Source organism: Salvelinus namaycush, chromosome 23 (genome assembly GCF_016432855.1).
Source record: "Salvelinus namaycush isolate Seneca chromosome 23, SaNama_1.0, whole genome shotgun sequence".
NCBI lineage: Eukaryota > Metazoa > Chordata > Actinopteri > Salmoniformes > Salmonidae > Salvelinus > Salvelinus namaycush.
Window position 1 is genome coordinate 18,262,011 of NC_052329.1, and position 14,593 is coordinate 18,276,603.

The window sequence follows — 14,593 nt, forward strand, 5'->3', positions numbered from 1 at the left end:
TATAAGTACTGACATAGTAGATCCTTCATTCCCACACAGAAGTCAGATTTTTTGGAATTTGAAATGAGTAGCGTCAATGATATATTGGGAAATACAAGTGAAAGATTTCTACAAGCAAGTGAATACTTGGCAATAAAGTGCTGCTATATTGAATTAGATTTGACTGTATTCCCAGTCCAATGTAGAGCATGGTGCAGTAGCTGATTACTCAGTTTATCAAGTAGCCATAACAAAACGATAAAGCTAAGGAGTGGAGCTGCGAATGCTAAGATAAGTCCGATTCCTTCTCAAGATGGAGGGTGTCGGATTGCAAAATAACAGAGCCCCTTTTTCTGATTTCAAAAGAATGTAGCTCATGGCTTCTTTACAGTACTGTACTTACACTATTCCTACCACTCTGTATCGTGTATAAGGACGTGCTTTCATGTACTGACTGAGTCCTCCCTGCATGGTCTAGGATCCCTCTCTCTCTGTTCTTCAGGTCTGCAGGTCAGGGTGCATTGACTGAGAGGAATGTGTGTGGCAGGCAGGCCTGCTGGGTGCGAGTCTCCCTTTGATCTGGTTAAGACGCGGCTGCTTGTCTTAACTGGCATGCTGCACCACCGGGCCGGGCGGCTACACTCAGGGCCCCCTATGCCACCACACACCCATGTCACATACAGCCAGCCAGGGTCCACAACGGGCCAGGAGCCAGAGGCTGACGCCCGACTGTCCCTCCCCATTTTGGTGCCTGTTGGCATGGTGAGGAGTGTTTTCCTTCTGGGAAGGGTGGCTTAAATAAGCATGTGTCAGCTGAGGGCTGGTTTGACAGTGTCAGCACTTCTTCAGTAGTGCTGTGTAAAATGCTAAATGTGCCCGTGTTTGAGCCCGCCTGGCCATTTGGCAGCTGTGCAAATAGCGGTGGGGCGATTCAGCCTCCTCCGATGTGGGTTGGCGCTGCTGGACCCAACAGAACAAACAGGTATGCTGAAGTCCATTTCACTCTGCCGAATCAAGTAATGGCCAACCAGGATGTTCGATCAAAAGTGCTTTTTGGTGTCTGGTATTTGGTGCTTTGCCCATAGTAATTAGACAGTGTTTAGCTAAACAATGTCTCCATGATGCCAGGCTGCCGTTGTGCCCAGTCTCCTGAATGGGCCTCAGACTCATCTCATGTGGGGCAGACGTTTCAAAGGCTGGGCTGTTGGTAGAATGGTTGTCTATGAAGAGGAATACTTTACTACTGGCCACAATGACCCAGTGTCTCTGCTGTGAATGGGCTATGATGTCACCCTATCATATCATTAAATGGGTATCTCCTCCCTCCTCCTTCTCCTCCTTCGTTCATTCATCTCTCTGACCGTAGTCCTGCCCTGTTAATCTGTGAAACATTATTGTGCGTGGGCAATATCGGGATGTCTCTCTTGTGACTACACGCATTAATTTAGCCTTTCAGAACTTAGTCATATAAAAGTAGGCGTGCTACCTTGTGATACATCAGTGTGCTAAATAGTAAGCATATGTGGAGCGAGAGCGCAAGAAAGGCATTTGAAGGTGTGGCACATACTTTAAGATGTGCTGAAAGCATAGGCATGTGTGGAATCGGGTTGAAAAATTAATTTGGTTGTACTCTAAATCTTTTTGAAGTCCAATAACGGTATGTGAACTTCTTGAAAGATGATTTCTTTAGACCTTGTCAAAAACAGAGTAGATTCATCTCTTGGAGTGTAGCCTTCACCAGTAAGCCTTCTCGAGACGCCAACCAAAACAAAGAAACAGCATGTCCACGAGTTAGGTAAGAAGAAGTAACAAGCTTGAAGGTTTTTTACAGCCTCCCCCCTCTCATTCCTCCTCTCCCCCTCTCCTTCCTCTTTTCCATCCCTTCTGTGGGCCACATGAGCATCTCTCAGTCTAACGTCACCTCAGGCCTTGATGTGGCGTCGGCCTGTCTCATCCCAGCCATCTGTCAGTCTCTGCTAATCACTGAGTCACAGCACCCGCCACACCACCGCGTGCCACCGGCTGCCTCCTGCCGCCACAGGCCCTTCCTCTCCCCTTTACTCTACATTACTGTGCTGACTGGGAGAGCTAACTGGTGGGCTCCACGCTGCCTCACCAAACCATAGCTGTGTCTGGAGATGTGGCCAACCACCTCCCACACATCCCACCATTCCCTGTGTGTTGCATTACATGTATTTCTGTCCCCATACTGCTGTTTTACAGTTCCTCATCGGGAGGTTGTTTGCCCAGAGTAAACGATGCTTTGTCTGGTATAGACATCAATCTGGTGTCCTCCGAGGACAGCCCAGTCTTTTGCTTACGGCCAGTGGGCCAGATTTTCCTAATTCCCTTTTGTATGCATTTTCTGTTTTCTGCAGACCACCTGTTTTTGGAGTCAGCATTTGGGCTGCTTTTGTAATCAGGCTAGTAGTGAACGTCCCATGAGCCACAGACTGCGCTTTAATGTATGTCAACCCTTCTACATCAGAGGGGTATTGACAAGCAGGTCTGCTCTCCTTAGCAGAGAACAATAAGGAAAGCTGTGGCGGGGGAGGAGAGCTGTATGATGTAGGTGAGACTCTGTGGCGCTCTCACGTCGAGTCGAGCGTCAGTGATGCAGGCACAGTCAAATCGGAGGCACATGTGCTCTGCTCTGGCACCCCAAGGAAGGGAGGTTGGGGTTGGGGCTCAGGCTGTGGTTGGTTGGGAGTTGGGTGTTTGTAACAGCTGGATGCCTTAGCTTTTTTATTTATTTATTTCACCTTTATTTAACCAGGTAGGCCAGTTGAGAACAAGTTCTCATTTACAACTGCAACCTGGCACCTTCTCTCTCTTTCTTCATATCTGCATATTTTGGATGGAGTGAGTGGCCTGGCAATCTCCAGACTAAGTGTTGCTAATAACAGTTACTGTGGGCATCTGGAGGAGTCCCAAGGGCCCATCCTATTGAGAACTTGTCATTGACACCATTCACTTCCACCACTAAAGAGCTGCTGGGACACAGTCCACTGGCAGTTTCTCATAAAACCACATTAAGAGGTCTCTCTACGTGCTCCTGCCTCAACACTCAGACCTCAGTCTCCAGTGTGTTTTTATGGGAACCTCTGAGGAATAAATTACAAATAGTGAGTAAATGACAACATTCTTTTAGAAAGCCTAATTTCTTGCGTCATGTTTACTCACATCAAGAGGAACACAATGTTAAGTCCAGTCATTCTTTGACAGTGTGAGTCACATCTACTCAATGTTTTGCCTATACCTGCATTTGGATGAGTGTGTGAGTGAGTGTAAGGGTTTGTACGCTTGCGTGAATATTTTCCATGAGTTGCTGTTATCTGTTACACATCATTTGATCAGCACACACACAGCTATATCTCTCTGAAGTGTTGCATTGCATCAAAAACCACCTATATTGAGATAGAGGTAAAAAAAAACAGTAACCAGACGTTTGATATGTTTTACAAACACTAATTTCAACTCGAAAACAACACTGTTCCATCCAAAATAGAGAGTAATTCGACTCTTTGACCTCCAACCATTTTCTAAGGGGGCCACAGTCATTTTCGGTCACACTAAAGGCATACAAGAAAGCTGTCAGAAACACATTAGTGATTGTAAAACACCAGAGGAATGTATGGCACGCAACAGGAAAACAACGTGGTCTGCAGGGAATTTATTTATCCACTATCCATCTGTCGCCCATGCTTTAGAATGAGCAGAGCACATTAAGCTGTGTGATGTAGAATTGTATCCATGGCTCATAGTGTTTGTGTGCGTAGAATGTCACAAAGAGAACTGTCGAATGAATGAATATTCCATTAATATGACGGATTCCCCCTACTTTCAGTCGGTATCGCTTCCCGCCATATTTCAGAATAGTGTCAGGAAACTGTACTCACGGAATGTTGCAGTTTAGACTGAAAAGGGGCCAGGCATGGTGGGTTTGTTAGAAGAATGCAAGCGAGCGAGTAAACTGTTTGTCAGATATTTTGTGTGTTTGCTTTAACGCCTAAACAGTTCCCCCAGAGCATCCCCTGTGTGTTTACAGCAGGGCTGGGGCCAGGGAAAGCTGCTACATGCCGCTAATCTCACACCACCTGCTCTGCTCTCTAGCATGTACTCTAACAGCTAGCCAGAGCCCTGGTTAACTCACAAACAACATAGAACAGACTTCTCCTGCTTTTATCCCTTGATCCTTGCCTTGGGTGGATTGGAGGGTTGTGAAATGCTGAAATGTGCTGTAGGTGTTTTTCATAGAGTTGGGGCATTGCACAATCTGTGTATGTAGTTTTGCAGAGTGAGACATTTTGTAACCCAGTCGTTACTTCTATTTTGAAGAAGCATAAAACCATCTGGTCTTTCTCTATGATTGAAGCATTGAGTGTATGATCGTGAGCAGCATAGATGGTGACCATGAGCCATTAGTAAGAGCTTTGTCTCGGTTTTATCCCTTCTGCAGAAAGCAGGGAATTTCCACCAGCTTTCAAGAGAAATACACTCCACCAGGCATAGCCAGCGATCAATTGAAAAAGGCAGCTAATGTCATCACGCAAGAACTAAGACTGGTAAACAATATGGAGTTAATGCACTTACTACACATCAGAAACTAATGTGATTTCAAAGATAGAGAAGAGAGAGAAAGAGAGAAGAGCAGCTATGGGGCATTAGTCTCGGTTAGCATCAGAGTGGTGTTCCTTGAGAGCTATGTGTTTGTGTTGTAAAGAGAGACAGACAGACTGAAGAGTAGTTTCAGGTCTGGTCAACAGTAGTAGTAGCTATATGTCTGGTCAACAGTGGTAGTAGTTACAAGTCTGGTCAACAGTAGTAGTAGTTACAAGTCTGGTCAACAGTAGTAGTAGTTACAAGTCTGGTCAACAGTAGTAGTAGTTACAAGTCTGCTCAACAGTAGTAGTAGTTACAAGTCTGGTCAACAGTAGTAGTAGTTACAAGTCTGGTCAACAGTAGTAGTAGTTACAAGTCTGGTCAACAGTAGTAGTAGTTACAAGTCTGGTCAACAGTAATAGTAATTACAAGTCTGGTCAACAGTAGTAGTAGTTACAAGTCTGGTCAACAGTAGTAGTAGTTACAAGTCTGGTCAACAGTAGTAGTAGTTACAAGTCTGGTCAACAGTAGTATTAGTTACAAGTCTGGTCAACAGTAGTAGTAGTTACGGGTCTGGTAAACAGTAGTAGTAGTTACGGGTCTGGTCAACAGTAGTAGTAGTTACAGGTCTGGTCAACAGTAGTAGTAGTTACAGTTCTGGTCAACAGTAGTAGTAGTTACGGGTCTGGTCAACAGTAGTAGTAGTTACAGGACTGGTCAACAGTAGTAGTAGTTACGGGTCTGGTAAACAGTAGCAGTAGTTACAGGTCTGGTCAACAGTAGTAGTAGTTACAGGTCTGGTCAACAGTAGTAGTAGTTACAGGTCTGGTCAACAGTAGTGGTAGTTACGGGTCTGGTAAACAGTAGTAGTAGTTACAGGTCTGGTCAACAGTAGTAGTAGTTACGGGTCTGGTAAAGAGTAGTAGTAGTTACGGGTCTGGTCAACGGTAGTAGTAGTCACAGGTCTGGTCAACAGTAATAGTAGTATTTTGTAACTTTTTTATTTATTTCACCTTTATTTAACCAGGTAGGTTAGTTGAGAACAAGTTCTCATTTGCGACTGCGACCTGGCCAAGATAATGCAAAGCAGTTCGACACATAAAACAACACAGAGTTACACATGGAATAAACAAACATATAATCAATAATACAGTAGAAAAAGTAGATATACAGTGAGTGCAAATGAGGTAGGATAAGGGAGGTAAGGCAATAAATAGGCCATGGTGGCAAAGTAATTACAATATAGCAATTAAACACTGGGATGGTAGAATGTGCAGAAAATGAATGTGCAAGTAGAGATACTGCGGTGCAAACAAGCAAGATAAATAAATAAATACAGTATGGGGATGAGGTAGTTGGATGGGCTATTTACAGATGGGCTATGTACAGGTGCAGTGATCTGTGAGCTGCTCTGACAGCTGGTGCTTAAAGCTAGTGAGGGAGATAAGAGTCTCCAGCTTTAGTGATTTTTGCAGTTCGTTGCAGTCATTGGCAGCAGAGAACTGGAAGGAGAGGCGGCCAAAGGAAGAATTGGCTTTGGGGGTGACCAGTGAGATATACCTGCTGGAGCGCGTGCTACGGGTGGGTGCTGCTATGGTGACCAATGAGCTGAGATAAGGCGGGGCTTTACCTAGCAGAGACTTGTAGATGACCTGGCGCCAGTGGGTTTGGCGATGAGTTTGAAGCGAGGGCCAGCCAACGAGAGCATACAGGTCGCAGTGGTTGGTAGTATATGGGACTTTGGTGACAAAACGGATGGCACTGTGATAGACTGCATCCAATTTGTTGAGTAGAGTGTTGGAGGCTATTTTGTAAAGGACATCTCCAAAGTCGAGGATCGGTAGGATGGTCAGTTTTACGAGGGTATGTTTGGCAGCATCGGTAAAGGATGCTTTGTTGGGAAATAGGAAGCCAATTCTAGATTTAATTTTGGATTGGAGATGTTTAATGTCAGTCTGGAAGGAGAGTTTACAGTCTAACCAGACACCTAGGTATTTGTAGTTGTCCACATATTCTAAGTCAGACCTGTCCAGAGTAGTGATGCTGGACGGGCGGGCAGGTGTGGGCAGCGGTTGAAGAGCATGCATTTAGTTTTACTTGCATTTAAGAGCAGTTGGAGGCCACAGAAGGAGAGTTGTATGGCATTGAAGCTCGTCTGGAGGTTAGTTAACACAGTGTCCAAAGAAGGGCCAGAAGTATACAGAATGGTGTCGTCTGCATAGATGTGGATCAAAGAATCACCAGCAGCAAGAGCAACATCATTGATGTATACAGAGAAGAGAGTCGGCCCAAGAATTGAACCCTGTTGCATCCCCATAGAGACTGCCAGAGGTTCAGGCAACAGGCCCTCCGATTTGACACACTGAACTCTATCAGAGAAGTAGTTGGTGAACCAGGCGAGGCAATCATTTGAGAAACCAAGGCTGTTGAGTCTGCCAATAAGAATGTTGTGATTGACAGAGTTGAAAGCCTTAGCCAGGTCGATGAATATGGCTGCACAGTAATGTCTCTTATCCATGTCGTTTAGGACCTTGAGCGTGGCTGAGGTGCACCCATGACCAGCTCTGAAACCAGATTGCATAGCGGAGAAGGTACAGTGGGATTCGAAATGGTCCGTAATCTGTTTGTTAACTTGGCCTTCGAAGACCTTAGAAAGGCAGGGTAGGATAGATATAGGTCTGTAGCAGTTTGGGTCTAGAATATCTCCCCCTTTGAAGAGGGGGATGACCGCGGCAGCTTTCCAATCTATGGGAATCTCAGACGATACGAAAGAGAGGTTGAACAGGCTAGTAATAGTGGTTGCAACAATTTTGGCAGATCATTTTAGAAAGAGAGGGTCCAGATTGTCTAGCTCGGCTGATTTGTAGGGGTCCAGATTTTGCAGCTAGTAGTTACTGGTCTGGTCAACAGTAGTAGTAGTTACAGGTCTGGTCAACAGTTGTAGTAGTTTCAGGTCTGGTCAACAGTAATAGTAGTTACAAGTCTGGTCAACAGTAGTAGTAGTTACAGGTCTTGTCAACAGTAGCAGTAGTAACAGGTCTGGTCAACAGTAGTAGTAGTTACAGGTCTGGTCAACAGTAATAGTAGTTACAGGTCTGGTCAACAGTAATTGTAGTTACAGTTCTGGTCAACAGTAATAGTAGTTACAGGTCTGGTCAACAGTAATAGTAGTTACAGGTCTGGTCAACAGTAGTAGTAGTTACAGTTCTGGTCAACAGTAGTAGTAGTAACAGGTCTGGTCAACAGTAGTAGTAGTTACTGGTCTGGTCAACAGTAGTAGTAGTAACAGGTCTGGTCAACAGTAGTAGTAGTTAGAGGTCTGGTCAACAGTAATAGTAGTTACAGGTCTGGTCAACTGTGGTTGTAGTTACAGGTCTGGTCAACAGTAATAGTAGTTACAGGTCTGGTCAACAGTAATAGTAGTTACAGGTCTGGTCAAGAGTAGTAGTAGTTACAAGTCTGGTCAATAGTAGTAGTAGTTACAGGTCTTGTCAACAGTAGCAGTAGTAACAGGTCTGGTCAACAGTAGTAGTAGTTACAGGTCTGGTCAACAGTAATAGTAGTTACAGGTCTGGTCAACAGTAGTAGTAGTTACATGTCTGGTCAACAGGAGTAGTATTTACGGGTCTGGTCAACAGTAGTAGTAGTTACAGGTCTGGTCAACAGTAGTAGTAGTAACAGGTCTGGTCAACAGTAGTTGTAGTTACAGGTCTGGTCAACAGTAATAGTAGTTACAGGTCTGGTCAACAGTAGTAGTAGTTACAGGTCTGGTCAACAGTAATAGTAGTTACAGGTCTGGTCAACAGTAATTGTAGTTACAGGTCTGGTCAACAGTAATTGTAGTTACAGGTCTGGTCAACAGTAATTATAGTTACAGGTCTGGTCAACAGTAGTAGTTATAGGTCTGGTCAACAGTAGTTGTAGTTATAGGTCTGGTCAACAGTAATAGTAGTAACAGGTCTGGTCAACAGTAATAGTAGTTACAGGTCTGGTTAACAGTAGTAGTTATAGGTCTGGTCAACAGTAATAGTAGTAACAGGTCTGGTCAACAGTAATAGTAGTTACAGTTCTGGTCAACAGTAATAGTAGTTACAGTTCTGGTCAACAGTAATAGTAGTTACAGGTCTGGTCAACAGTAGTAGTAGTTACAGTTCTGGTCAACAGTAGTAGTAGTTACAGTTCTGGTCAACAGTAGTAGTAGTTACAGTTCTGGTCAACAGTAGTAGTAGTTACAGGTCTGGTCAACAGTAATAGTAGTTACAGGTCTGGTCAACAATAGTAGTAGTTACAGTTCTGGTCAACAGTAATAGTAGTTACAGGTCTGGTCTGGAGGCTGAGCACCACAGGCTTGTGAAGGGAGTGGGCGCCCAGCAGACAGCGGTGGAGCCCTAAGAATAGCAACCGTGTTTCAACAGGATGAAATGGACGGCTAGATGAATGAGGGGATAGCCCCAGCCTGTGACCTCAGAGCAGCGCCTGGGCTGGCCCTCATCTGGCCCTGGCCCACTGTCGGTCTTGCTGTAACACCACTACTCTACCGGCCCGGCAGCCTCCTCTAGCGAGTGGCAAGCAGCCACTTCTATTCCTGTCTCTGGCCCTGGCCCTCACATGGAATTCCAAATAGCGACAGAACAAGCGGACCTCTCAGGACTTAGAGTGCCCTCTGACCCCCCCCCCCCCCCCCCCCCCCCCCCACACCCCCCACCACCACCACTACTTATTTCCCCTGCTGCTCTACTCTGCAGGACTGAATGGTCTCTCTTTATGTCAGCGGGGTTTATGACCCTGTGCTCCCAGACTGGGACTGATACAAATCTCCATCAAAGCCTTTCTCAGATAGCAGCGTCACCTCTGGACAGGGGGTCCCTGAGTTGGTTGAACCCCCTGGTGGTACCCACCACCGCTGCCTAATAAACCATAAAGCCTTAGAGGGATATTTTCGGTAAAGGGGTTAACCTGGGTTGGCCCTGAAAGGCCCAACCCGCTCAACCCACTTCTCACCTCTCTCTCTCTCTCTCTGGGAAGTGACACCTTAGCCTCAGGAAGTGGAGCCAGTCGCATACATAAATACAGCCGTACCACCCACAAAGCGCTGCAGAGAGAGAGAAAGAGAAAGACAGGTGTATTGTCAGCCAAAGATGTTAATCTCACATTAGACTGAACTAAATCAGCCCTTTATGGCTTTAAAAGCATTTCACTGCTGAAATATCTGACAGTCCACTGAATAGCCCCGTAGACGTCCTCCCTTCTTTGATTGCACACCAACTCTCTTTCTCTCTCACACACAATGACAGACCTAAATGGACACCCACACATTCATACACACTCAGTCTAGGACTATTTATAGCCACATGATAGCACAGTGCTTCTTTCTCCCATTGTGTCAGTAGAAGTTTCCTGCTCCATGCATGTCGTTGCATCATCTGAAGCAGAGGCAGCATCGTAGCAGGGGGTTTATGAATGAACACAGCAGTCTCAGCCAGAGGCAGGGAGATGGCACCATTCCCACTCTGATGTCAGACAGAGGGAGCACTCTGAGGCCTCCCTTTTCATTCATTCATCTCCCCCCAGTCAGTCCTGTGATCGACTCACATTACAGCTCAATGACTCATCCTTCCACTCTCCCTCCACTCCACTCCACTCCCCTCACCCACCCTACCCCACCCTGACTTGCCCTGCCCCGCCCCAGCCCCACCACGGTTCCTTAGGGCCATGGCCCTGGCCGCAAAATCCCAATTTCACATCCTCGCTCCGGCGCACAGGCGAAGAAGGCTACTAATTCGGTTCACGTGTGTCTCCCTCCTCCTGTTCCCCGCTGCTAATAGACCTGTGGGCCAGAGGTGTGAACTGGAACCTTTGTCTGCAGGGAAGGTTAGGAGTGGGGGAAGAGGGATGCTTTTCCGGCACGCACAGCATCTATTCAGTGGGCGTCTCTGGGGACAGATATCATTGTGGCACACCAACCAGTGACTATCAATATATTTTACAGTAAATCTACAGGACATCTCTCTCCCGCTGTCTGTCAATGATAATATAGTCCCATTTTACATACCACTTCTAATAAAAAATTGAATGATCCATATTTTTTCCTAATTGTTGGGCAATAAGACTATTTACCATAAGCCACATGCAGGCACGGTCCTCCCTCTCTCCAATGTAATCTAAGTTGTGGGTGTCATAGATCACCAACCTTACCCTCCTTCTGTCATAATCACACTACATATTAAACCCAATCACACTGTCAGTCCACTAAATGGATGGGTCTTATCCTATGATAGACTACCACTCTGTGTGTGCAGGTGGCTGGCTAACTCTCAGTGATTAACTCGCAGTGATACTGACCCTGCCTAACCTGCCCTAATCAGACTCCCAGGCATTGAAACCATATCAGGGCCTCATAATTTAGCAGAGACTCTATACCCAAGCCAGCCTCCCCAGTTATTATATATACAGTACATTAGCTATCTTACAGAGAACTGCATTTAAAGTTAAAACATGAATGTTATGCAGTTCAGACACTCTGGTTAAGTCATAACCAATATGAATCTTATCTGGGGGTTTTAAAACTGCCTGTTTCAGCTGGTGGGTGTCTGTACAATATGAACCCCCACCTGCTCACCCAGAGGGAGCTGTGTGTCTTTGATGGGGCCCTGGTTTTAAGACAGCTTTAGGCCTGCGAAGCCCAGCGTGGGGATGGCGAGAGGGCAGCGCGAGCTGGTTCCAAAGTGCAGACAAACGCCACTCGATCCATGTAAAATAAACTTCAACATTCTCTCTGTCTCTGTCTTTGATAGATATCAAAGCCCAGGCACAGTCTGACTCTGAGCATGCTCCATCTCATCTCAACCAGCGAGCGCTCTCCACTAGCGCTATCTAACCCTACGTAGTTACTCAACAACCAGCCGTCTCGGTGGAGATGGTCAAGACGACCGTGCAGTCAGGGACATGGTGTACGCTATACAGTCAGGTCTCGTTTTATTTTAATTTCAGAATGGGCCTTGTCTGACAATAGCCTCTTCAGTCTTTTGTAATATGATACTAAAATACCATGATACTGTAGAAATGCGTAACCAAGCCAATAGAGTGGTTACTGTAATATGTAGTATAATCAGGACTTCCAAATGGAGAGAGAGGGAGCCTAATCGAATCACACACCGGCAGTGGTATGGTTCGCTTCCATTTGGGCATTCTGCATAATTTGGCATGTCAGCTTCCAGCGGTTAGACAGAGCGAGAGAGAGCCTTGGGTTCCAGACGGGCAGCGTTGAGTTACAGTTCCACAGCCCACAGAGGAACGACAGCTGTTGTGCATTCCAGACAAAGTCGGGAACGTCGATGAGCAGTGAAAACACGCATGAACTGCACATCGCCACGGCCTCCCCTTCGCTGGGCTGGCAGATCAAACCAGGGCAGAGATGCCAGAACATTTATGGCATCGAGAGACAGCAGAGGGGTGACAAAACGTCTCCAGCCTCCCTCCGGGCCTGCTTGTGATCTGGTAGTTTACCTCACACGGCGAGGGGTGATAGAGACAGAGTGACATACAGCCGTGGTAATCATTTATGCCTTTTTTTGTTATGAAATGTGGTGATTTATATATTCATTCACAATAGACTGTCACAGTCATTGTCTGTCTGTCTGTCTGTCTGTCTGTCTGTCTGTCTGTCTGTCTGTCTGTCTGTCTGTCTGTCTGTCTGTCTGTCTGTCTGTCTGTCTGTCTGTCTGTCTGTCTGTCTGTCTGTCTGTCTGCCTGCCTGCCTGCCTGCCTGCCTGCCTGCCTGCCTGCCTGCCTGCCGGCCTGCCTGCCTGCCTGCCTGCCTGCCTACCTGCCTGTCGGTCTGCCTGTCTGTTTGTCTCTCTCTCTCTCTTTCCATGTCTTAGTTTTTTCTGTTGCTGTCTTGATCCAAGTAAAGTTTTAGCACTAGTCTAGCACTCCTGCCCTGGGGGCTTTCCCTCTCCCCCTCCCTCCATCCACCCCTCTGTAGCCTGGTAGTCTAATTAGATCAGTGCGAGTCATCAGGCACTGTTTAAAGCCATCAAAGAGTGCTCTGTCTCATGCTGGGTGCCCACTGGCTGTGAGGGGAGAACAGTGGGCCTGTGTGTCCGGGACCACAGAGACACTCACCCTCCACCAACCCCCCTCGACCCCTTACCCCCACCCCCTCCAGCCTGGCAGGGCTTAGCGTGACATCATCACCTCGTCCCTGACCTCTGGGGGGAAGGGGGCATAAGAGGTCACAGTGATAGGTATCAGCCCCACTCTGTGAGTCCTACCCACTGGGTCCCCAGTGAGAATGGCTTCTACCTTGTCCATATGTGAGGCATTCATGTATTATATTGCCGAAACAAACAACTGTTTGCTTTGAGGCACTTGGACAACACGGACAGCGGAAGCTGGAGCATGTGTTGTTGGTGTGCACGTGTATGTGACCATAGCGTTTGCGGCAGCTGCCATAGTATAATTGATTCTCTCCCAAGTCGATACACTGTCTGTCTGGACAGGATGTAATTGTTCAGCCAAGTGGTTCATCACGGCGGCTGTGTGTGTGTGTGTGTGTGTGTGTGTGTGTGTGTGTGTGTGTGTGTGTGTGTGTGTGTGTGTGTGTGTGTGTGTGTGTGTGTGTGTGTGTGTGTTTGTGGCCCTGTGTTCTGTGCGCTGTGAGTCTGACTGCTAGTCTCTCTCTCTACTGTGTGACTGACAGATCTGGAGTGTGGAGATGTGCCCCTGCTCACTCCAGGGAGTAAAGAGATGATGTCTCAGGCTCTGAAGGACACGTTCAGCGGCTTCACAAAGGAACAGCAACGACTGGCCATTCCCAAAGGTAAAGCACTTAAACAAGGGCTTACTTTCTCTTTCTGTGTCTTTCTCTCTCTTTCTCTTCCTTTCTCTCACTTTACATGCATATTTTTTGAATACCCACTGTGACATGTTTCCCTACACACACTCAAAATCTAAACCCCTCTTCTCAGTATGACTAAAGATAGCTAAGTGGTGACATTACATACAAAATGACAGATTGAGTGTATTGGTTGTCAGACAGACTGTAGGATTCAGAGAAAGCCGGGGTAGAGAGACAGACAGAAATGATTAATGATGGTTCTTCGATTGAGGCATACCACAGAGCTCACCATTTTGATATTATAGGATGCAGCATGTCTATGTTTGGTATCCCCAGTCCAGCCCTCCCAGCCAGTCTGCAAATAGCTGGGGTTTCACTGTCAGTCTATTGTTACTATCACCACTTATCTGCACCACCTCACCTCTTACCTCTAATAGCAGCTGCAGCACGTCTAAAATATGACCCACTGAAACTGCTAATGAAAATGAATGTGCTACAGAAATGGCTCTGTGGCCTGGTAATACCTCACCTCCATTCTAATTCAGGAGATGGTAGATTAAAACAGAGTGGAGTGGAGGTTTCTTGTCACCATGTATATGACTGTGACCTCAGGTAGCCCTTCAGTGACATGTCCCTCCCTCTCCCCCCATGTTCCTCTCAGACCCCAGGCAGTGGACAGAGAGCCACGTGGGAGAGTGGCTGACGTGGACGGTGAACGAGTTCAGCCTGAAGAGCGTGGACTTCCACAAGTTCTGTATGAACGGGGCCAGTATGTGTGCTCTGGGGAAGGAACGCTTCCTGGATCTAGCACCTGACTATGTGGGCGACATCCTCTGGGAACATCTAGAGATGCTTCAGAAAGGTAGGCCCAGGCTGTAGCATGATGTACTACAGTACACACAATGCTCTGTACATCATACCAATTGGGGTTGGGCTCAATTAGAATTGAAGTCAGTCAATTCAGGTACGGATTTTAATAAAAAATTCTGAAATTTCCAAAATGTTGATATATATAGCTTCTACTTTTCAGTTCATTGAGAAGTCATTGAAAATAAATGCCCTTTTTAGATGATTGAATTACAATTTTTGTTTACTTCCTGAAATGACTGCCTTCAATTCAAAATTGAGCCCAACCCTGATATCAATCATAAGCCTCAGAATTGCCTACTGTAC

General features: G+C 46.4%; 1 protein-coding gene across 1 annotated transcript in view; it reads left to right on the forward strand.

Annotated features, from left to right (window-relative positions):
* The window catches only part of LOC120018139 (protein C-ets-1-like), a 31,607-nt gene that overhangs the window by 3,425 nt on the left and 13,589 nt on the right, over positions 1–14,593 (forward strand). Inside the window, exons 2-3 of the mRNA XM_038961153.1 lie at positions 13,283–13,402; positions 14,082–14,282. Of these exons, the coding sequence (XP_038817081.1) occupies positions 13,283–13,402; positions 14,082–14,282 (321 nt within the window). The remainder of the gene's footprint in view (positions 1–13,282; positions 13,403–14,081; positions 14,283–14,593) is intronic.